Raw genomic sequence first — 24,933 nt, 5'->3', positions numbered from 1 at the left:
GTATATTAGTATTATCGTAGTAGTGAACCAAAACTCAATCAGTTTCCAGTTGAATTCAGTAAATTAAAAATATTTTACATTTTTTTCTAAATAAAGAATTAAAATATCACAATTAAATGTTATTTTCTTAAACACATCGATTACTAAGTCTTACTGTATCAACATCTTTAGCTTTTACGATAGAGCATGTTAGACAGCATCACAGCCAATAGTAATAAGATTCCAGACTTACTAAAAGTGATTTAGTTGCTCTGCTACAGTTAACACTATGCATAGTGAATTAAAAATGTAAATTAACCATGAATCCTCTTCTGACTACCCCAATCTTGCAGAGGAATACCTTCTTTGAGAAGTCCTACAGTTTTTCAAAGAGGATTGCTAGTTAACTTGAGTAAGTGTGACAGTTAATAGACAGTTAACAATTAATAGATTTCTGATACATTAAAATTATTTTTAAGCTTAAATATATCCTGCTTGGAAATGAAAAGTTTCTCTTGGTGTGAAATTGGGACCATTTATAATGTCACACAATAAGAAGACAAATCAAAACAATATCAGCTTTAACTATTAATTTCCAGGATTTACTCTACACCTTTCAGGCGAGATTTTCAAATAGCAGTTACATTTCTGAAAGCAATTTAAAAATTTGGCCTTTTGTCATTTTGACATCATGGAAAATCCAAAATTCTAAGTGGTTGGACTCTATAATCCAGCAATCATAGTAAACCCCTGGTTACACTGCTGAGCAGAGAAAAGGTTCTTTGACAAGATGATTCAGTTTTATTCATGCTAATGTGAGTCATAGAGCCCACAGAATAACTCATGACTATCCTACAGTGTTCACTAGGAGATATGTTTTATTTAGCCATAGTTAGGTGAAATTGGCAAGATGCAATTTCACTCATTTTATTTCTTTTTCTTCTCTATAAGGGATAACTTTGTTGTAGTCTAGACTCACCAGGTCATGCCATGGATACTGAGTAGAGTAATATTATTAACATGATAAACATAGTCTGTACCTCTAATTCACATGCTCTACACAAGAAGACACAAATAAGGCACCCTCACCCCCCGCCCCACTTTACTTCTAGAATCATTTTATTTTTTTGAAGCTAAGAAGTAACTTACTTTCATCCTTGTCTTAATTTTAGTCAAAGTTACCAGAACCATTCATCTGAAACAAACACCAGAAAGAAACCTACCAGCAGGCCTTTCTGTCACTCTTTTGCTTAAAATTCTGTGTGCTACTTGGAAGTAACCTCACTCTCATTGCTCCAAACAAAAGAAAACAAAAAATCATATTGAATAGACAGTCTGCAGAGGAATTAAATTAGGAAGATGACAATTTAAGTTTCTTAAGTACATTCCTCCTACAGTAGATTTTGTATCAGTTTTCTAGATCTAATTAACCAGATACCTCTATATCAGAATTTGCTCATAATAAACTTGTTTTCATTTTTTTTAAAGGATATGTAGTTTGTTTTTGGATCTGAATGTTTTCAAATAGAGCTAGTCTAGGTCTTGAGCGACGTACCCCTGGTCCACCACTGACTTCATATGTAATTGTGTGGAGATGTAATAGGGCCAGGGAAACAACAGTTATTCTTAGTAGTAACATCTACTAACTTGCAAGGACTTTAGGACTTATAAATAAGGTCAGATAAGGACCATTTGCAACTAGGTTTAACTGTGCTGTCTGCAAGGCAACCAAATAATATACTGACCCAAATGGGAAGGAATTAAGAAAGGAGAATGATTTTCTGACCAAAGACACTGGTAAATCCCCCACTCTTGCAAAACAAATCCTGGGATCTTTTATGTGCAGACAGGACCTCAGACCTTAAGGGTTGTTTTTCCCTGGGAGTTTTTGGCAAAGTAGAAAATTTGTGATATAATATTTGCTTCTGGATCTGAGCTTTCCCAAAATTTGCAGTGTTCAGACTCTGGATTTTAGTCTGTTTCAAGAAAGCTTCCTCTTCAAAGAAAATTGTCTGCATACTCATTAACTCTAAATTAAAGGTAGAGCACATTACTCCCTGAGGACTATGAAAGCACTATACAGACTAAGGGCTTGCCATCATGAGGATTTAAAAATTTTTTTTTTTCCAGTTATACCAGCTCCTTATACCAATATTTAAACCAACTTAGTTAGGTAAGTACAAGTTATATTTCAAAACAAGAGTGGATTTTTTTTTGGTTTAGCTCAAATTCCTTCCAAAGAAAAATAAGCTAAGGCCAGTCTTTTACTGAATAAGGAAGGATACCTGTATAATTATATAAATATTATTATATTAATTTTAATTCATACCTAGTTTATACCACTATAAATTTCCCACATAGACAACCCCTTAAATTAACTGTTATGAGTTCTATACAAAAGGTAAAATGAAAGAGAGCCACATTGGTCTAAAGTCAGGCAGAAAGTATGACAAAGTGACACCATAAAGATTAGTTCATTCAGAAAAGCTTAAACTTTCATAAGGGCTTACCTACTTTGTCAAATGCTACTTTGCTGTAGCTATAGCATCTGATCAAGTAGACTGTCACCTATGAAAGCTTACATTTTTCTGAATGAGTTAGTCTTTAAGGCCGTGTATAGACGAAACGTGAGGCTTGTGTGCATGACACTTTAAAGCAGCCTAAATGCTTTTGCACCACTTTAATGGTGTCAGTGTTTGCACGCCTAGGCAGTGTATTGTGCATGAATTCCAGCTGCTGTAGGAAATTTGGCGGCATGATGTGCCTTAAATGACTTGGGGCATGACTCCAAGGAGTTTTAGCTTGCTGCCCCTACAGCCACGGAGCGAAGCACCAGGCTCCGTGCAGCTCTGTGGCCCTGCAAGAAGCTGCAGGCAACCTGGCAGCAGCCCGGGAAAGCAGGCTCTGCCCAAGAAAAGCAGCAAGTCTGATCTCTGCCTTGCCGATCCCCAGAGCATTCCTGCCTGCCTGAGCTGCACAGCTACAGTGCCCCTCTGGGACCACCCGAGCCGGGTCCCTGCAGGCAGGTGCCACCTGGTGGGGGGGGCATAGAGGGAAGCCACGGAGGGAAGCACCAGCCTACCCCCACAGCCCAGGGACCACTCTACCCACCAGCAGCTCACCCTCCCCTTCCCTCCAGAGAGGCATGTAAGTCAGCAGGGTGTGTACGCGACACAAGGGTTTAATCAGCCCTAAATTGAAGCAGTGTTTTTTAAAACCCACCACTTCAATTTATAGTCCCCATTTCTTCTACACATCCCTAAAATGCCACCCTATCTTGACTTCTGCCTAACAAGGGTGAGGAGTGTTATACTATTGAAAATTTAGGAAGAGTTTGAACTGACAGAATGCAGTTTAATGCTCCTATTAATGATCAAAGTGCTCAAAGCATCCCTTAGGCTGTAAGTAGAGACAGTCAAAAAGCCTGAGGCTGAATGGATTTGGTCTTTGCAGGTTAGTCTAAAGTGCAGAGATTAAATTGAAACAGAAGTGAAAAGACATTCAAGAAATTCAGCCATATGCCTGCAGTGGCTCAGGCCAGAAGCTGGGAAACACTCAAGCCTGGCTCTCTGGCATGTCAAGTATGGGCGGTACTTTTGCTTCCTTTTCCTGCTGCCCCCGAGGTCTCTGGGATTTGTAGTCTGAAATCACAGCAGGAAAACTCTGTAGGGCTGCGTATCACCTCCTCTTCCTGCTTCCAGGTGCCTCTGGGATTTGTAGTCCACAGTCGCAGCCAGCAATAAGTTTGAGTAGAGGAAGGGGTGTCTAACCTCCTGCCCTGGCCCCAGACCCCAGCTGTGGTTTGCTGGGGGACCCCCCCCCAACTTGGCTGCATCCCCAGCTGGGCTTATCCCCACCCCCTCCCCTCCCCTCCCCCATTGTCAGCCAGCCATCACTGCTCTGGTTTGGGAGGAGAGGAGCAGGGCAAGCTTTGCTTTCTGGAGCAAACAGCCCAGCCCAGGGCTGAAAAGCATGCTGGGATGCTGAGGGACTGTGATTTAACTTGAACTAGGAAGGGGTCTTGGGCAGAAGTTTCATAAACCCATTTGACCCAAATCAGTTAAGTCTGATACTATGTTCAATCAAATTTATCTTAAACCAGTTTCAGCCATTTTGAAACAGGTTTATATGCATTGAGTTTCTGTTCTCTTATAGATTTAAACCAGTTTCTGATCACTTAAACTGGTTTATGTGTAAGTTCTGTCACTAGCGTTAATGACCATAAGTTATCAAAATCATAGCTAATTACTTAATGTAGTGATTTTCTCTTAAATGTTCTTGTACTTTTCCTTTCAGGATAAGTTGAAGTGGTTCATCAGTTTTCTGGTACTAATATAGTACAAATTAATTGGTTTGTGAAAATGTACCATTTTTCTCCCAGTAGAAATAAATCTGTTCATCCAAGTGCCAACAGTCAATAATAACTTTCCTCTATGGCCAGATGACTAATAGGGAAACTTCTGGGGGAAAACTTTGCAAATACCAAGGCAATATCCAATATTTTGATATTCTGGCCAAATTGATAGCCTGAAGAGTTCCAAAATAGTGTTACAGGATCATAGGAAAATAGAACTGAAAGGGACCACATGAAACTATCTATTCCAGCCCCCTGCTCAAGACAGAATCATTCCTAACTAAAACATCTCAGTCAAGTGACTGTCTAATCTGCTTTTGAAAATGTCCAGGGCTGGGGATTCCAGAACTTCTCTAAGTATCTTGTTCCAGTGTTTAATCACCCTCATAGTCAGGGTGTGCTCCCTCATAGGCAAGGTGTAATACTGGGCATGATCCACAGATCCTGATGAAGAAATGGAAAATAATCCCATGCCAAAAAGCAAGCTAATAAGTCCTCACTTCATAACACGTTGACCTGCACAGATCTGACAGTAGTAAGAAAAAGGAGGTAAAATGCTAATGAGACAGCTGCAACTACTGCAGAAACCAAATGTCATCATTCTACATGGATTTCCACAACCACAGGCCACATGGCTGAGTATGCAGGAGTCAGGAATGCCTAAAGCGATTCGCAGAGCATGTCTGTCTTGCTCGATTGAATCAGAGCAACAGTATCTGCCTAGCTAGATTCAGAGACTCACTGCCTCTATGTGCCTGTCTCATAAGGCTTCTTGCCTGTGGCAGCAACTCATAACAAAATATCTCAGACACATAAAAACAGTGCTTAGTCCTCTAGCAGTGACTGGAAAATGTTATATAGAAGGTTTATATAGAACCTTTCACTGAGATACAAAATTATTCAGAGAGAGAAATTAGAGCTATATCTTTGCTAGAAGAAACACACAAGAGTCAGTGCCTGTTTGCTGAAATCAGGCTGAGCTATCAACAGTTGTAACTTGTAAGTAGCTACTCAGCTACTGAAAGGTGAAATTAGGAGTTGACATGTTGACATTTCTAATAATCCTTATTGAAAGCCGGAATTCTCTTAATACTTTTCTTTCTTCTCTGTAGGGGGAGTAGAATGGTCTAATGATGTATCTATGTAGTTGGTCCAATCAAAGATATCACCCACAAAATCCCTTGCCTTTCACAGATGTATAACTGGTTGGTATTGTTCACTATATCATGCACCAGTCATATTTCAAGTGACAGGCTATGGCAAGTTACATACAATCTCACTAAATCAGATTAAGAGAGAAGGAGATTTTGACTTCTGTGTTTCTACAGTTTGTCTTTAAACATCTGGAGGATGCTGTCAAGGTTGCTGAGCAGCAGCTAGCAGCTGCCTCTTTCATTCTTCTCCTAACCTACTGTTCTCCCTACCACCTGTTTACATGCTTGTTGAAGCACTGAAGGAAGACAGAAAGCATCCAGGGAGCTAGAAATAGGGATGATATGGGAATGAAGGAAAAAAACTCTCAGCGGATGATAACATTCTGTAGCATACACTGAGACGAAAGGTGAATGTACCAGTGAATGAAGAAAGAGCATTTTATGAACTTGATTGACATGCCAGAACCCAGTCCTCTGGAAAAAGGGATTGGGAAGTCTCTATGTCCCAAGAGACAACAATGAGAAAAAAAGATAAAGGAGATGGAGGCCAAAATTCTTAGAGCAAGTGGCTCCAGCCCTAGAGCCCACAACTCTGTAGAATCCTTCAAAACAGTATGGCCAATTCTAAGGACACAAAAAATCATGAAGACTGGGTTTAAAACCATGAGGTTTAAGATAAAAGTTTATTTGGGTTGCTTTTATTTGCCTGTCTTTTATTACAATGCTTTGGAGTGCAGTTGGGTTTCATTTCAAGTATTTCTGCCCAACCACTGAGGCTAGAAAATTGCATTTAAAATGAAGTTGAGATTTTCATGTATTCTTATAACTCTAGGAACCAGAGATTTAAGAAAATTGACAAATACTGTCTGATAAAATGAGAGAGAGCAATATTTTGAAAATAGAGCAGCAAGGCTAGCTTCAGAAAATGCTACTTGCAAATTACAGACATTGATCTCAAAAGACATGAATTCAATTTGTTTGTTACTAGAAAATCAAAGAATAAATCTGTTTTGTCTGAAACTAATGGCACAGTGATGTGTTATCAATATTTCAGCAATGTATTTCCCTGAATATATTCCCCCTTAAACTGTAATAAACCCACTGTGCTGACAGACAGGAGGGGAAAGAGACTAGAGGACAAGTTTATTTGTTTTTCCAGTTAAATGACAAATGCTTACCATAACTGGGGAAGCAGGGCAAGATCCTTATGGACACTTTGGAAATACACTTTGCTTGAATAATTTACAATGTACATTAAAAGTATAAATGTAGCCTTCAATTCATAATTTGAAGTGAAGGACAAGATACCTTGAACAGACATTTAGGTCCCTATGAATTGTTTTCCTAAATGCGCACCATTTAAAAAACTGCCATGGCTAAAACTGGGGCAATTGGCAGTTCTAGTTATGAGTTCATTTGCATGCAATGGTATACCAGTGGGGTAAACTTCACTGGAGGCAAAAAAAAAAAAGTCATCTCACCCTGACCTTCAATAAATTGGTAGAATTTTAACAAGAGAGTCCAAAAAATCGCCACAGTCCTCTGTGGAACGTTACTGTCCTACTTAATCAAACAAAGGAAGAGCAAAATGCTATTTTCTCCTTCCTATGTGTTTATACAGAGCCCAGTATAATGAGGCCTTGGTCCAGAACAAGGGTTTCAACAAAATTACAATCAAGTAATAGTCATAATAATCATATTTAATAGTAAAGAGAGATGAAAAGAGTTTTGGATTGCTGGGTTTGAAAGTTATTACTTCCTGTTATATGAGCACCACCTAGTGGTAATTACATTTCTGATGTTTTTCTTGAGACGGTCCTGGTAAATGATGATTGTTTCTTAACTTGGAAAAATTAGGAGATCACACAAAAAAATCACTGTAAGTTATTATTGTATATTGAATTTAGAATAAATGACTAGACCAACTCCTTGCATGCTGATCAAAAAAGCTCACTTTGAGCAGGTCCTTTACCTCATGAAACATTTCTAAGGTGTTTGGGGTTTTTTGGTGCAACTTTAAGTGCCTTCAGCATGATTTCCACTAGATAGTTGAAGTAGAATTAAATTAACTGGTATGAAAAAGTTCCTGATCTTGTAAAGATCAACACATGTTTAAATATATGCACTGTGAATGGGCCCCTGTGAATAATTGTAAGCAACCATGTTGTATGGCCTATATTTTCTACATAAACTGGTAATCCCTTTCATAAACTGAAATTCATGCCTACTTAATTTCAATTATGCTCCTCAGGACTGTGTACAGTAATCAGGATTTGGCCTACTGTCCTCTAGAATTCTTATGGTTTTCCTTTGTGACATAGTTAAAGGACGCTATCCATAGCTTCAGATTTTGAAAATAAAAAGAATATTGGAAAATAAAATTGATTAAAAATATAATTTCTCCTAGGGAAAAAAATTGTACTGCAGCATGAAAGAAATGAATGTTTTGGAATATCAACATAACTATAATATCAGAGAATTTGACTGCCTCTGAATGGAATCATTTAAGTGGCTCACCCCAAAGACCTATTACACTCTGTTTCCAGACTAGTGGGGAGCCAAAGCAGCAGTGTTCATTATTTGCTTAGCAGCTATGCATAGAAGTGATTGCATAATATAGTGAAGGGTGTGGCTCTGCTGTGATATGCCCTTAATGCACCTCTCAAACACTGCTGCTTCCCTCCTGCAGCCTCAAATCTGCTTCTAGCTTAATCCAACAGAACCTGCTCCATACCACCTCTCCCACATTCCTTCAGATGAATAATTCTCAATCTTTTTAGGCTCAAAGAAAGCACCCCTAAGACTTGAGGTACCCCCTCAGAAAATGTCAGCTTAGTTTTCACTCTTTTTTTGACTATGGAAAAATACTAGAGTAAGTTTTCTGGTACAAAGTATTCAGAAAGACCACAGCGTGTCAGAATGTTTTTAATGCTATGGATCCCTATTTAAAATCCCTGGGTTCATCTTGTAAATTATGTTTGCACATCTAACAGTGTTAACATTGTGTGTGCACCCTGTGGCATCCTTGAAAGAATCTAAGGGGAAACTGGAGTATGGGGGCGGCCCACAAGGCAGGGGAGCTCGGTGCCAACCTCCCCCCCCGCATTAGCTTAGCCCAGCATGCAAAACATGAACCCTAGGGAACACAAGTTCCCTAAGGCACTCTAAAGCAGGTGCCTTCATTTGAGGAGGGTTACCTTTTTATTGCAATCAGCCACTTTAAAAGTGCTCTGCAACCATGAGTGTGTGTCATGGTACAGCTGTACGGTGCTTTCAGGGGCCAAATTATGTGAAAAATGTAACTTGTGTAAGTCCCCAAGTGACTTTGTACCATTTCAAAGGTACTATGATAGTCATCCTGACCCCAGCCATTTTTACTATAACAAGTTCAGCTTTGTTAATATAAGTAATTTTTGAAGCCCTATTCTGGATTTTTTTTTTTTTTTTGGACCGCTCTTCTTTATCCTTCACTTTATTCTGTTAAAAAAACTTTGGAGACACAAAAATCCCAACATGTAAGGGTCAAATAACTGTCACTTATAAATCATACAGCTGAACTTAAATTATTACATATTTTTGCAATAACATGGACAAATATAACTTGTATAAAGAATACTCAGTGATGGCACACTTATAGACTAGCAAGACTACTGAGAAATGTAACAGACATAAAGATTTTTTTTTAAGTTATTTTGAAATAAAATCAAGAACAAAATATAATTCACATGGTAAAGTTATTCCAGAGAAATTCTAGAATGCAGTGAGAACAGAATATCAACAGAGCTCAACCAGGAAAGGTAAAATATTTCAATGGAAAGAGTCTGATGGGTTTAAAATCAGGCCCTGAAAACTCTCTCTCGTCCTTCTCATTCCTTCACCAGGGAAGTAGCTCTCCATGGAGCAGTCATGGATAGCTTTTACTGGGTCAGGTGAAGGTAATGGGAAACTGATGTCATAAATATTGTATACTTCTTACCATGCACTCCCAGCAAGAATTCTCCAGCCGTTTGCATCTCATTACCTAGAAATGTCTTACTGAAATTAATCTTGCATAGATAAGAATTACAAAAATAAGGTAAAGACAGAGTAAGACTGTAAAAACCACATGGATTTCTGTTTGTGACACTAATTGTAAGTTTCTTCAAAGATAGATCACCAAGTGATTTCATAGGTTCTGATCTTACAGTACTCTAAAGGCCTAACAGTGCCTTTCTTTCATACCTTTTAAAGTCCACTGGTTTTTGGGGGATGATCAATCCCAAAATGTTCTTACCAAGTTCAGTATATCAGAACAGTAAAAAGGACTTTGGGTCCAATAAACAGGGAGTTTTAACAGAAGTGCTTAATACATCCCAGCGCAGTTTATAGATGAGATCTTCAGAATGGTTTTCTTTCCAAATGATGATCAGAATATTTTAAATTTCTGTCTTTCAGAATTGTCCTGATTAATTCTATTTGTACTATATGTTGAGCAATTTTCTAATTAATATGTTACTGTGTACTGTAGCAAAATTGTTTACTGAATCATTCTAATGGCATTTAATACTATAATTTTCTGCATGTCTAGCTAAAAATGTTTTTGTCATTTTAGTAACTCGCCTCTGAAAGCTAGAGAATATTAGAGAAAACACACCATTAATTCTGGCATTAAAATATAATTTATATAAAAATAATTTTTAAAAAACCCTCTGTGTGCACTTGCAGGGCTACAATTTTTTTGGCAGAGAAATTTTACTATTATCATGTACTTTTATTTATTTATATAAAAAAACTTTTATTTTTCTTATTTATATTATTTATTTATATGAAAACCATCTCAGTAAGGTTTTTGAATACGTGCTTAAATTTAAGCATGACAGTAAAATAATATATGAATCAGTCTTACTAAAAAGCCTTTTTTATGACTGAAAAAAAAACAATTTTAGAATTTCACATGCTGTGTTTTTCCAGTTGTACTGTGTAGTTTGTGGGTGGCAGGAGGAATTGTTCTGTTTTGCTTTTTCCTAAATTTCATGAATGACTACAGATGAGTTCCAGAAATGAGAGAGGGTGTTTGGAGTCAAATTAAATTTAAGTTAGGTGTTCCGTTTTGCCCACAGTCTAGAAGAGTTTGTTTTGAGTGCATCAAGAGCTCCCAAGTTGCTCTAAGAACTACTAAGATTTCAACAAAACCTTCTAGAACCTCTTGAGTATTTCTGAGAGATTTCCTTCCTTTCTCATCTCAGTGGCCCCTGCTGCTCTTGGAACACTAATTTGTACTTGGGGCAATATTGCTCCTGGTCAAATGCAACTGCATTACCACACTTGCCATCGTACCTTTCTCTCTTCCTCTCCCTTTTCCAGTTCTGCATCCACAGATGTCTTCATTAATCTGAGTCTTAAGGAACATTTTTAAAATTACTCAACTGTATTTTAATCTTAATGTTGAACACCACCAGTTTCACTGGGGATTTGGTAATTAAAGAGCCACATTGGCTGTCTGTAAGAGGATGGTAATAGTATGCATTTTCATCACTTGGGGAATGCATAGCTAGGTTAGTTGAAAAGTATTTTAGAACATACAAAAAATGCAGATTATTTTTAATTAAGGGAAGATAGCTACCAGGTAGTAATTAACAGTTTTAAATATAAAACTGTGCAGAAAAACACTGGTCACAGCAATAATGTTATGCAAATTAAAATGATTGCTTAAGGTAGTTAGATTTAACATTCCCAGATGTCTAGAGCTAAATAAATTCTCAATGAGAGCACAATGAAATCTTAATCTACATTCAGGCAATATCTTGCAACACTGTTGCCAGTCAGGAGTAACAAGGAGAAACATCACCAATATTTGGGAACAGAGAGCCCATTCAAACCTGGGACATCTAATGACAATAAGACCTGATTTTATTTATTTATATCTATATAAATAAAATTCAATATAAAAAATGTGGCCATTACAGAAATCACAATTTGGATGCTGCCTATCCTAATTCAGACTATATCACTGTGGGAGATTTTCATTTAAGCAACAGCTGCATTTCACTAATCAGCCAAAAAAAAATGAATGAAACATGTGACTACATTTTCATTCTTGGCACACTCAAATAAAAGCCTCAACAACCAGATCCAATTTATGTTAATTCATTTTTATTTCTATTTGTTTTCAAATAAGCCAAAGGAAAAGGGACTAGTTTATTATGCTATACATAGTGTTCTGTGTGAATCCTAGAAATTAGACATTTCCAATTTTTTTGGGGTGGTATGAGGCTTTAAGGAAAAAAGGAAGGTAGCTGTGCGTGGGTTTGGGGTATGTTTTGTGGTTAGATTTAGAATTTTTTGGAAATTTCAAGGAAAACAAATCTAATCTTTCATTCTGATCTTTGTCCATGGGGAGAGAATTCTCAACTGTAATAAACTGAACCAAATCAAATAATCATAATGGTAATAAATTATAAGGGGGCTTGCAATTTGCTGTGCATAATAGGTGAACAAAGGTTCTTGATCCTTTTCAACGAAGATAACAAGTCACTTTGCAAATATACGTAGATCATTGTATTTTCTTGAAATGCAACCAAATTAATAATAGGAAATTGAAAGGCCGTACATTTCATCCTTTGGTACTCTTTCAACTCCAGTGAAAATCTAAACATTACCTTAGATGTAACTGTATCTGAACACATTGGATAATGGCGCTGTTCCTAAGATCTTTTTCCAAAGTATTTCATGCACCCAGTGCAGTGTGTACAGGTGTACAAGACTCCCTTACATAGTATACATACAAATAACTCTCTTCCTATGTCTGGCCAACTGCCCTCTGTTTTGAACTTGTTTTTTATAGAGTGAAACAAAATGTCCTATTTGTATGTGTGCTGAGGGCTGAGATACCAGAATAAGTGTGTTGTGTGTTACTATCCTATTTGTGGAGGTGATATGTACTCACAAAACTGTTAATGTCAGTTTTTGGCATCTCTGACAATTAAGCCATTATAAATAGGGCCCTGACAGATTCAGCAGAATGAGCAGTGGCAGTTCCACTTGAATGGAAGCAGATATGAAATATTAGCTCACTCTTTCAACTGAGTGCTAGTTTTAGGCTACAAAAGTATTTCAGCTCAGCATTTACTGAGATGAATGCTAGTAGTAGTTGGGAATTCTGGGTGAAGACCCATTTAATGTTTCAGTTGAGGAATAATTGATAATGCCATTTCAATGTTAGATGATTACTGATTGAAAATGTCAGTCCAAAACATCAGATAAAATTCCAAAAAGCCACTGTTATCATTTCAGTATTCACGAGTGTATATTATAAAAATGTTAACCAGCAGCTGTTTTGATTGGGCAGAGTAGTGATTAGTGTGTCAGCATGTCTAATTGTCCTCTGTTTGAAATATCCTAACTAAAATTTGTTGAGCTTTCTCTAGTAGCTGGTCCTCTAATATTCTCAAATCTAGTGCAACCAATATTTGTTTTGTTTTTATAGGGTTAAAACCTTTCTTTTGGGGGAGTGATTTTTGGGCAAACACCAATATTTGTTTAAAACTTAAGATCTCTTTAGTATTTTTATAAGTATTAGGGTGCTTCTCCTCTTTTTTCTTCTGGTCTCCCTCTCTTTCTAACTTGCTATTTGTTATATTCTAAAACTATAAACAAGAATCCACCATCCCTACTTTACACCTGTACTGTGCTGTGTTAACATTCCTCTCTTCTGCAGCATCAGTTCAACATAGAAAAGGCCAGTAACAGGACAAATGATAAATGGCATCAATTTCACAGATGTACTAAGTATTTCAGTACATTTGGCAAAAACACATGCAGCATTAAAAGCTATTGCTTTAGGATAAACAGTATTCAATATACATTAGTTGTATATAATACCACACTGGGTGCCACAAGCCTCTGGCCAGTCAGGCCCAGTTAGGCCAAGCTCTTGAGCTTCCACACTTGGCCTTGATCCCATACTAATGCAATTGCCCCAGTTCTCTATAGCCAGACTGGCTGCTGAGAGCACTGCTCAGCCCTTTTAAGCACTGCTACAGCCTCAGACTATAGGTACACTTTGATAATGCTCTTGGTCTGCTCTGGCAAGTCTTGCATTCACTGCTCTCTCTGGTTCTTAGCTCCTGACTTGTTTGTGGCTTTTCTTGACCCTAATCTTGGATCTTCCCTGAAACATGGCAACTGGCCCTGATTCTCCTGGCTCCTAATTTGGCTCTGACTTCCCTTGACCCTGCTCTTGGATATTTTCTGCAATTTGGCATCTGACTCTCCTGCTTTCCAACCTCAGTTTGCACCTTGTCTCTCAGGCCTCCCTTTCAGCTTTCCTGGAACCTGATCCTGCGCCCTCTGCTCCACTGATCCAGACCACAATTGACATCTTGGTAAACTGTACCCCCCACCTAGCAGGCTTCCTGGTTGCCCTTCAGGATCTACCTGGAGGCCCAGCCACCTAATTCCTGGCTGAACCCTCACACTGGATTTCTTCTATAGACTCAAATGTGGGATTGCTGCACCTTGGGACACAATACTTTCAACAGAAAATGATCATTATGTGGCCCTAGGCCATTAAGTAAATATTGACTTGTAAATTTCTTGAGGCAACTTGGGTACTTGGTTGATCCTTACACACAGTTTTGCCAACTCAGGTAATTTGTTGTAATAGCTGTGATCCTTGTTATTTTTCTTCAAGCCTCAGCTCACAGAGCTATATATAAAAGTGAGGATTTCAGATTTCATTTAATTTCAGAAGAGTATGCTTCTACACCTCTTGGTCACAAAGAATCCCTGGACTCAAACACCAGAAGGCAACTGAAGAGAACTTATGCATCTTCCAGTTTAAGCCACTTTGGGCAGGCTAGTCTGAGACACGTGGAATTGCCCAATGTAGAAGTAATGTTTAGAGTGCCAGTCCAGGAATTTTGCAAAAGACAAGGATGTCTTGGACAATATCTTTTATTGGAATACCTGCATGTTTGCGATAAGGTTAGGCAAGCTTTTGAATGCAAGGCTCCTGAAAATTAAGGTAACCTACTGAAGAATGCCTTACATTCAAAAGTTTGATTAACCTTATCCCAGCCACACAGTTTGTCCAATAAAACCTGGAAAAAAATCCTTGCTTCCAACATATGGGGAAGACTTTAATCCTTCTCACCCCCTAGAACAGTGATTCTCAACCTTTTTAGATTCAAGGCATCCTTCAATAGACAAAGGTCGCCCCTTGAAAAAGGTCAGTTCTTAGTTTTCGCTTGATTTTCGCTTGACTACAGGAAAATAACAGAACAATTCTTGTTGCAAAGAACTCAGATCGCAATAGGTCACAATGCTTTTAATACTATGGATTCTGCGGGCCTTGTTGCACGGTAATTTCGGGCAGCTCCTGGAGCTCCTAACACCTGGGTTGTCTGCACATGAACACCTAGGGTTACCATACATCCGGGTTTTCCTGAACATATCCTTTTTTTGGGTCTGGGCAGTTTTTTAAACTGCTGCCCCTCGTTCCCAACCCACAGTACCCCAGGCAGGCGCTGAAGGGTAACCAGGAGGTCAGCTAGGAGGAGGCAGGGGCCTGCAGGTCAGGAGTGAGGGGCACTGGCAGCGCTGTGGGGTGCTGCGGCTTGGGAGTGCAGGGCACAGGCAGGGCCAGGGGGCAGCATGGGGGCAGGGCATGGCCTGGAGGGTGGGGAACGAAGGGCAGCAGAAGGCAGCTGGGGGGGGCAAGAGGCTGCAAGTCAGGAGTGAGGGGCACCGGCAGGGCTGGGGCTTGAAAGTGAGGGGCAGGGGCTCACCCTTCTCCCCCCTCTCTTTCTTGAAACTGGAAAAAAACACGGCAACCCTTGAACACCTGAAACTAGTATCAGGCGTGCTTGGGCGGCTCAAAGGTAGCAGGTTGGTGTGTGACCCGCGTTACCTGGCCGGTGTCATACTGCGCGGCAGGCGCCCAGGGCGACACCGTGTGAACGCTGCCCCCGCCCGTGCCGGGGAGCGCAGACGGGTGACCCCACCCGCCCCGGGAGCCCCGCCCGCTGCAGCCCCGCACACGGGTGGGGGAGGGGGAAGCCGCCGGCACTGGTCCAGCTCCCCCGTTGCCATGGCAGCCGCCGCCGCTGCCGGAAGTGCTCCGCGGTGCCCCCCTCTCCCCCCGGCCCCGGGGAGCGGCGGAAGATGGCGGACGGCAGCCGGCAGGACGAGGAGGCGGCGGCAGCGGCGGCCTCGGGCAGCGGGCGCGGGCCCCGGCCGCGGCCCCCCACAGCCCGCGATCTGCAGGTGCGCCCGGGCTGAGCGGGGCGGGAACGCCCCCCACTGCCCCTCAGCGGGGGGCGGGAGGGGAGGGGAGCGATGCTGCTGCCAGCCTGCCCCACCCCACCCCGCCCCGCCCCGCCCCGCGTCTCTGGCGTCCCAGCCGCGCCGCGCCGCGCCCTGCCGGATCTTTGTTGTCAGCCCGGGCTGCAGCCGAGACCCGACTCCCAGTTTACACGTGGGGTGTGACTCCAGAGCGGCCCGCCCGGTGCAGGAAGGAGTCTGGCTTGGGTTTACCCCCTGCATCACCTTTGGGTGCCCAGCGGCACCACCCCCGGCAGGACCTCCAGGCTGCCCTGGGTGGGACCCGCCTGCCAGGGTACAAGGACGGGGGTTGCCTCTCACGGCTGAGGAGACCCTGCAAAACAACCTCTGCTTCCCCTTTGGAGGAGGCGAGGGACCTAGGTCTCCCCGGCAGGAGGAGCAAGTACTTGTGTGGAGAAAACCAAGTCTGCACCAGTAGTTTTATGCAGGGTTCCAGTTGCAGGAGAGCTGGGGAGTGAGCCCCCTATGAGAAACAAGGGCTGTCCTATAAGATTTGAAAATCATAACCTGGGATGCTCCGATTTTATTAGGGTATTGTGATGGACAGCCCAATTTTTTTTGCTTCCCCCCACCCCGCAAGAGGTCAAGTGTAATTCAGACCCTGGTTCTGTGTTCGCATTCTTTGCAAGGTGTCACCAGTTTATTAGTTAAATACCACTAGGGATTTTTTGAGCAGGTGTTTTTTCATTGGCTTCTGAGAGAAGACAACCTTTGGCCCCCTGTACAGCTCAGTGGCACACACATGCAATTTGAGCTTGGCCTGGTGACAAATTTGTGACTTTGTTAATAGCCTTCTGTACTTCAGTGCTTTCCTGGAAAATGCCCGGCTTGCCGCTGAGATTATTGGAATGCAGCGAGCGCCGGAGAACCCACCTGGTAAAGAGCAGATGACGGTGGTCTCATTGCGATGGTTGCTTTTGTGAACCAAGTAGTACCAGCATTGCTGCTGTTCAGCACCTCCAGCAGTGAGCATGATGACATTTTTGCGCCATTTGTGTATCTAGAGAAATGCAAGACCGAGCTGTGTTGGAAAACGAAATCTTAATATATTTTTTAAAACTGAGTAAATGGTGTTAAATACAGTAACAGATGAGCTACCAAAAATGACATATTTAGTATGCCTCCCACAAATTCTTTTAAAACTGAATCTGCCAGAGAAATGGCGGCACCTATGTATGGCTACCCTTGGGGAGAACCTTAAATAAAGGGAACTGCAGCCTTTTTTTTGGGGCCTGTGATTTTAATCATGTGCTGAAGACGCATTAAACATAGGATTAAGTACTTTGCTGAATTAGAGCTATGTTTCCTGGTTAGCATTTCATGTAAGAGCTAAAAAAATAAATTCAAAGTTATTCCACTCATGAGCTTTATCAAAAGTAAAGTGGCCTCTTGTTTGGCATGAGTACAGAACCTCTTTATTTATCATAACCTGTATCAATAATGAATCCTGAACCAATATTTCTGTATTAAGTCTCAAGTCATTTTGAATCCAGGGTAGTCCTGACATATTCTTAAGCACTTCAGACTTGTGTGTTTTCTAATGTGTAACTAAGTGCAAGCTTGTTTATTTTGGAGCACAGATGCACAAAATCAAAGCATCTGTTTACAAATCATTTGTTTCTCTCATATTAATGTTGGTTGTCCTGTATCACTGAGGTGCACACATTGTATTAGTTATTTTTAATCCTGTGTTCTTTGTGCAGTTTACACTTCTAATGTTAAAGACTTTCTAAAAAAAATTGGTGTTTCTTATAGTTGGCCTTGGCAGGATTGTATCAGGATGAAGTTAAAAGTCAATCGTCCCATTCTGACAGACCAACAGGTATCCTGGTCAATAACCCAATAGTACCTGTTCAGAGGTAAGAAGTATTTTGCTCTTCATTATTATTTATTCATGTGTTTGTTCATGTGAAATATGAAATATTTGCTTTAGTTCACCAACCTTGCTGTTGTCACAATATTCTAATATTTGATCTGAAAGAACAGAATATTATATAGCACAGCTTGTTTAAAAATGCTATTATTATGTAGAGATGTGAAGAGTGGATCACTACAATATGTAAGTTCTTCTTAGGAATCTCTTTTAGCACATAATAATTTATCAACTCTTCTTTACACTGCAAGTTTTCCAAACCGCTCTGTTAGGTGCAGAAGTATCTGTCTCTCTCTCAATTTCTTGGTGAACTTTTTTTAGGACCAGGAACAATCCACATCTTTTCTATGTTAGGAAACCATGGTGCTTGCATCAATATAAGATGCACCAACTTTGTTCATTAAATCCTTCCCAAAAATAAGTCTCAGAAGCTGCCATCTGGCAGATGTCCTCTACGGTTCTTAACAAGAGTAAAGAACTTGGATGGACATCCCCTGTATTGTGAAGAAACTGAACATAACTTTCTTTTTTTTCTTGGATGAAGGCTTTTTAGGGGCATATAGCCAGCAAGAATTTGACTTTCAGTATTTAGAGTTCACATAACAGAATATTTAGAAACTCACAGCCTTCTCAAAGATTTGTGAGAAGGATATTTAGCCTTCTTAGTCTGAAATCAAGCAAAAGGCAGGGTAGATTAACACCTAAATCAGAAATGTATAAGCTTTCATAAGTAGCAACTTACTTCATCAGATGCTGAGAAGTGACTGGAGGAACAAAGCAGAGCTTCTAACTAGAAAAAAGTGATTAGAATACAAAAATAATCCTGCCACATTTAAACTTAAGTAAAAATAAAAGCAATATAATTTTAATTTAATAATAGATAAATTGTGTTTTCTTTAAAAATATATATTTATCTGGATTTAGTATACGGGATAAGAACCAAAATAAGGTTTGTGTAACTCTTCAGTTATACCACCTCAAGTCAGACCTATCTGTGTGTATTTCAATAACAAAAGCAGGTGTATGCCAACAGAGAGTTTTTGCATTTGGAGAATAGTTTCCATTTGTCCACAGGGATCTCTGGGAAAAAAACGGAATTTGGCACAATGTTGGGCTCTCAGGTAACTGTGTCTAGTTGAGAATACCTGTCCAGCCTGGACAGGTAATCTATAGAGATTACTATTAAACATTATTTGTCAATACTGCTAAATTATAATTCTCACTTCTAAGCAAAGGAAAAACTGGAATTGTATTTTAAATACTTTGGTAAATATGAGCAGACTCCTGCTTTTTATTGGTAACCACATACTGGGACTCTGATCTCTTGGCAGGATGCCTTTTCAAGGATGCCCTTTAATGTAAGGAATTCCGTCTTTAAGTATATTTTAGTCCAGGGGTGTCACAGGTATTACCTGCAGAGCCGTATCATCTGGACTGTGGGCTCTTGAAGGGTCTGCAAATTCCAGAATGGGCTGTTGCCAGATTCTAGCAACCCAGTGGAGACCTGTGGTGTGTTGGTAACAAAGGAACAAATGACACTTGCATTAACCCTTGTCACTCCCTGACACTACTTGCTCTGCTGCTGGAGGCAAGTCTGGATCCAGCGCACAAGGATTCCCGTGTTCTGTATCTGGCCTGCAGTGAGCCCTTTGGGGTCAAGAGAGTTTTATCTGTATGTCATGCTTTTTCTAGCTGTGAAGCTAAAAGGACTTTGTTATATAAATTAACAGGTTTTCAGCTGATATAAAATCTCAATTTCACCTCTAAAATCAATTGGAGCTATGGTATTTTATATGAAAGAAAGACCTGGTGCCTGAGTTACTTGCATTAAAATATTTTAAAATCCATTATCAGAATTTTGTTGTCAGTATAAAGCTTTACAATTTTGACTTTTTAAGTATATTTTTGAATATACATAATAAATGGAAGGGCAGAGGGGAAATGCTTCTAAGTACTTTTGGGTAGAGACTGGCTGTATTTGCAGTGTTCAGGTTGTGTTCTGAGGATTTATTTAATCTATTTTACATGAAGCAGAAGTCTGGAAAGTCACAAGACAGAAAATATTTGTTGCCACGGATGAATTATTCACTAATCAGAAACTAATCATGTTTCTAAATACATTTTTTTATGTATTGGCAGTCTTAAAATTGACTCTTTCAGAAGCTTGAGAAAACCAGAAAGAAGCATGAGTGATGACAAAGAAAACCAAAGGTATGAAGCACAAAAATGTATTCACCTGTAACAGTTGTGAAAATAATTTTAAAGGTGTTTTTTTTTTCTTTCATGCATGCATTTCCCTCCCCCCCTCCCCCCAACACACATTTTCTTTCTTCGTAATGGCTATGTTCTAACAGAAACTGAAAAGGAAAGTATTAACTTTAGATTGTTGTAGCATAGCCACATTCGGCTAATTTAGCTACAGCAGTATAAGGCTGATTTATGCACCAGTGTTTCCATAGGGTCAAAGCCTTCTAAGTTTGGAAGTTTGTCATATCCATTTAAGGAATTTGTATAGCATACATCTCAATAGTATTTAAGTGCATTTTAGGTTTAACCACTTAAAACCTTTTCATACTACTATCCAACTGGCTTATAACTTTTAATTACAGATAGTTAAATCAATAAGTAATGTTAAATGATTGTCTTTTTGTTAACTAAAAATGAGCTTCCATCAAAAGCAAATCTAAGAGTTTTTTATTTTCTTTTTTTTTAACCCAGTGGCTTTCAGTGAAGTTACTGTAGTTTTCAAAATGTACTTAATTGTAATAAATATTTTGTTAACAGTGTAATTAGCAATGCAAGAAAAATGGATCTTAGACTGACAGGGCCAAATTCTGGCACTGTGCAGATTTTCCTGTATGTAGTTGTATAATCATTCTCTAAAGCAGGGGTGGGCAAAATATGGCCTGCGGGCCGAATCTGGCCCACAAGGCTGTTCTATCTGTTCCACAGGGCCCCTAAAAAATTAATATTTATCTGTCTTTGGTTCCTGTCAAAAATGACAGGAACCAGGGGCAGTAGGACCCAGGAAAAGCCCAGCAGGCTCCCACAACAGCAGGGCCCACCCAGCATTGCCCTCCCTCCTTCTCCCCCCTCCCCCCCCCACAATAAGCCCCAGCAGGGGCTTCTGGTGTGGGACCACATGGCTGCACCATGCCGTAACCTCAGGTAAGGGGGGGGGGGGAAGGGCAGGGAAGGAGGGAAAAAGCTGAGTAAGGGGAAAAGTGGTGCCTTGCCCGCCCTGTGGCTCTGCTGCAGCTGCTCGCAGCCCACTTAGGGCTGTCCTGAGCAGGCAGTCAGCCTCACACAGGCTGCAAGCAGCTGCAGCATGGGGTGGTGGGCACGGGGCAGGGAAGGGACTGCTTGTCCCCCCGCTCAGCACCAGCTTGTAACCTGGCCCCGCTGCCAACCTGGGCCCCACACCGGCTCTGGGCTCAGCTGTTGAGGCTGCGCATGGCGCACTAGGCCCACACCGGTGTCCTGGGGCCAGTGCCAGTGGGGCCCAGAGCAGGGCAGCAGGAGTACAGGGATCCTGGCCAGCAGGGGCTCTATGGAGCTGGGCCAGCCCCTCTCCCTCCCCCCCCCCCCCCCCCGGCTCCCTGCTAGTGCAGCCGAACCCAGCTCCACAGACCCCTGCCAGCCTGCGCCCCACTCTAGGCCCCACCAGCACTGTCCTTGAGACATTGGTCCAAAGATAGTGACCAGGGGGTGGGACACCTGTTAAGAGGCAGGGCTACCCATGCAGCCCTTGACAGCTTGCCAAAACTTGGTAAATGGCCCTCTGCCCAAAATAATTGCCCGTCCCTGCTCTAAAGGAACTAATAAGTTTCCATCTGTTTTCTGACCAATCATAGTGCCATGCACAGAACTTCTCTAGAGGACCTTGTTCTTTCCAGGCAGAATCCACAAAAGATGCATAAATCCATCATGATTTTAGGGCTTAATTCACTAAAGCAGATTGCTTTGCTTCCTAATTAGAGATCTATTTGTGTTCCATTAGTGGAATGCTTTTGGAACAGTGTGACCTAGAAATACTGGAAAGTGAGAACTGGATAGAACCCTTCTGCTTTGTACCCAAATTTGGCTCCATTTACTTACTAATTTTTTTTAATTTAAAAAAAGTTGAGTTCCATCATATAAAATGTTGCCACTCATTAATGTTACTGTTTAAAGATTTTACTCAGGTGACTCAGAATATGGTGGACTACAGATTGCTGGTCCTTCTCATAAACCTGGTAAAATTGTTAATGAACTTTTCAAAGAAGCAAAAGAACATGGGGCAGTTCCATTGGATGAAGCCACAAGAGCCTCAGGTGATTTCAATAAAGCCAAGGTAAGAATAAAAGAGGGATAGAAGAGGTGTTAATATAATACCTATTTTCTTATATAGTTACTAGCCAATTGCCCATCAAGAATGAGGGGGTGGGGTGGGCGAGGACAGAAGCGTGCGTCCCTTCCCCTGCCCCCCATCTCAGGCTAGGGCCAGGGCCGTTCCCCCTCTCCCCCCTTCTGCTTCAGGCTGGGGCCGGGGTCTAGACCGTTCCCTGCCTCCCCCCGCTGTTTTGGGCTGGGGCCGGGGCCTGGGCCATTCCCCCCCACCGCTTCGGGCTAGGGCTGTTCCCCCCACTCCACCCTGCTGCTTCAGGTCAGGGCCGAGACCAGGACCGGGGCCAGGGTGTTTTTCCCCCGCCTCCTCCTCCTCCTCCCTCTCCCCGCTGCTTCAGGCTGGAGCTGGGACTGGGGCCATTCCCCACCCCCACTCCCCTTGCCACTTCCAGATGGAGCCACGGTTGCTCCTCACCTCCCCCCACCGCTTACCCTCCAGCCACTCAGTCCCCACTGTCATGACGATGCTCTACTGTCTGTCTCTGTCTGTGTAGGACAATAAAGCATTATGGACAGACAGACTTAGGCTTTTATAATATTAGAATGTATAGGTCCCTGAATTAACTGCATCTGATCATAAAAAAATAAATTAAGTAAAAGTGCATCTTTAAGGAAAATCAGAAGATATTATGAAGACACTATTGGCTTGTATACACTTAAATCTATTACTCATAATTATAAAGCCAGTAAAGACAGTTTTAGATTAGTTGTCAGATGTTTTAATTTGCCTGAACTTGGATTATGTTTGATTTATTTTTAATTAAGTTTAATAAAAACCTAATCAATTAGTCTTTTTGCCAAACTAATTGAATTCTAATATTAACGTCTGAAAATGTTCAGTTTCCCTGTTTAACATCTTGTAGTGCAAAAATAGCTTAGCCTTGTTATAATTACTATGCCTACTTGGCTAATTAAAAGGTGTAAGGAATGTTGTTTTTGCTGCTTTACCATAGAAGGAGAGAGAGATGTATTTTAATTTATATGCTCACACAGAACTAAATACTTCTATAACCTGTTTCCTGTGTCTGCTTAGGCTGTTCTGCATATTTTTAATTACCTTTCTTTGAAATACTTTTACCAGTCATTTTCTGGCGGTGGATACAGATTGGGTGACTCATCATTTAAGCGTTCTGAATACATATACGGAGAAAATCAGCATGGTCAAGATGTGAGTAAAAAGCTAAATAGAAAAATACATTGTTACAGGTAGACAGAGGTCTCTGGTTAGCAGTGTTTGTACCTCAAGTTGTCAAACTGTTGCTTTAGTTTTGTTTACAGCTAGTAGTTATAGAACGTCATACATATTAAGCATACTTTATTTGAGTCAAAGCGTCTGCACAGACAAAAATATATAGATGATGGGGTAGATAAATGTTGGTAGAGAAAAGATTTGTTGGTGAAAGCAGTTGTCAGACTACATCTAGCTTTGTCACAAGAAAGGTTGCACTGCTGTGAGCACTTTGTCATAACCTGCAATTATCATAACAAGTCATAAAATGTAATTATATTTGCTATATTTCATGAGAAACAAAAATGCATTTCATAAACTAGGAAAATACTGTCTAATACTAACCACATAAGACCCTTGTTCCTGTTTTGCTGGAAAATAACAATTCAGCTGGAATAATTTTAAGCCCAATTTAGGTTGGGAAAACACACACACACACACACACTTATACATATACATATGTTCTACATGTATGTATGTATGTACCTACCTCTATATACATGTTCTAATCTTTCTTTTGTCTATGGGGAATTGAATACATTCCAAGATAGTATCCTAACCCCCAGGCTATAAAGCCATCATAGATTCATAGATGTTAGGGCCGGAAGGGACCTCAATAGATCATCGAGTCCAACCCCCTGCATAGTCAGGAAAGAGTGCTGGGTTTAGATGACCCCAGCTAGATGCCTATCTAACCTCCTCTTGAAGACCCCCAGGGTAGGGGAGAGCACCACCTCCCTTGGGAGCCCATTCCAGACCTTGGCCACTCTAACTGTGAAGAAGTTCTTCCTAATGTCCAGTCTAAATCTGCTCTCTGCTAGCTTGTGGCCATTATTTCTTGTAACCCCCAGGGGTGCCTTGGTGAGTAAAGCCTCACCAATTCCCTTCTGTGCCCCCATGATGAACTTCTAGGCAGCCACAAGGTTGCCTCTCAACCTTCTCTTGCGGAGGCTGAAGAGGTCCAGGTACCCTAGTCTCTCCTCATAGGGCTTGGCCTGCAAGCCCTTAACCAAACGAGTGGCCCTTCTCTGTACCCTCTCCAGGTTATCCACATCCCTCTTGAAGTGCGGCACCCAAAATTGCACGCAGTACTCCAACTGCGGTCTGACCAGTGCCCGATAGAGGGGAAGTATCACCTCTTTGGTTCTGTTCGTCATGCAGCCGTCCATGTAGATTGCTCTCTGTCTGTCTTACTAATGCTGTCCCACCTGACAAGGAATATTTAAATAGCCTGTGGAGCCAGATGGATGACAGTTACTCCAAGATAGTGACTAGGAGGTGGGGGGAGGTGGGAAATCGTGTAGATCAGATAGACTCTTTGTCTAACTCAATGGGGATTTAAACCATTCCCTCCACCTTCCAAGCAAGTATCCTAGCCAATATACTAGAGTATTACTCATTCTCTGGCTTCTGGGAGGTCAGAGACTTTGGTTCAGAACACTTTAGGAATAACTGCAAATTGAACACAAGTATCCTATGTCCTAATCACTGGGCAACTGGATACAGGGTGGGGAGACCAGCCCTGAGTTCCTTGTCCTCAGCCATTCTGTGAATGTGACCCCTTGTTTCCTTTTATTTTTATGAGGTATGTCAAAAATAAAGTGCCAGAATGAATATTCTGATATTTTTTGTCCAT

General features: G+C 41.0%; 1 protein-coding gene across 1 annotated transcript in view; it reads left to right on the top strand.

The window, feature by feature from the left end:
- Positions 1–15,606: 15,606 nt before the first annotated feature.
- The window catches only part of UBXN2B (UBX domain protein 2B), a 28,469-nt gene continuing 19,142 nt past the window's right edge, over positions 15,607–24,933 (top strand). The window contains exons 1-5 of the mRNA XM_006269538.4: positions 15,607–15,732; positions 17,566–17,669; positions 19,823–19,894; positions 21,857–22,016; positions 23,151–23,237. Coding sequence (XP_006269600.1) covers positions 15,631–15,732; positions 17,566–17,669; positions 19,823–19,894; positions 21,857–22,016; positions 23,151–23,237 — 525 coding nt within the window. The 5' untranslated portion in view covers positions 15,607–15,630. The remainder of the gene's footprint in view (positions 15,733–17,565; positions 17,670–19,822; positions 19,895–21,856; positions 22,017–23,150; positions 23,238–24,933) is intronic.

This window comes from Alligator mississippiensis, chromosome 3, assembly GCF_030867095.1.
Source record: "Alligator mississippiensis isolate rAllMis1 chromosome 3, rAllMis1, whole genome shotgun sequence".
NCBI classification, from domain to species: domain Eukaryota; kingdom Metazoa; phylum Chordata; order Crocodylia; family Alligatoridae; genus Alligator; species Alligator mississippiensis.
This window is presented reverse-complemented; position numbering and strand designations above follow the sequence as displayed.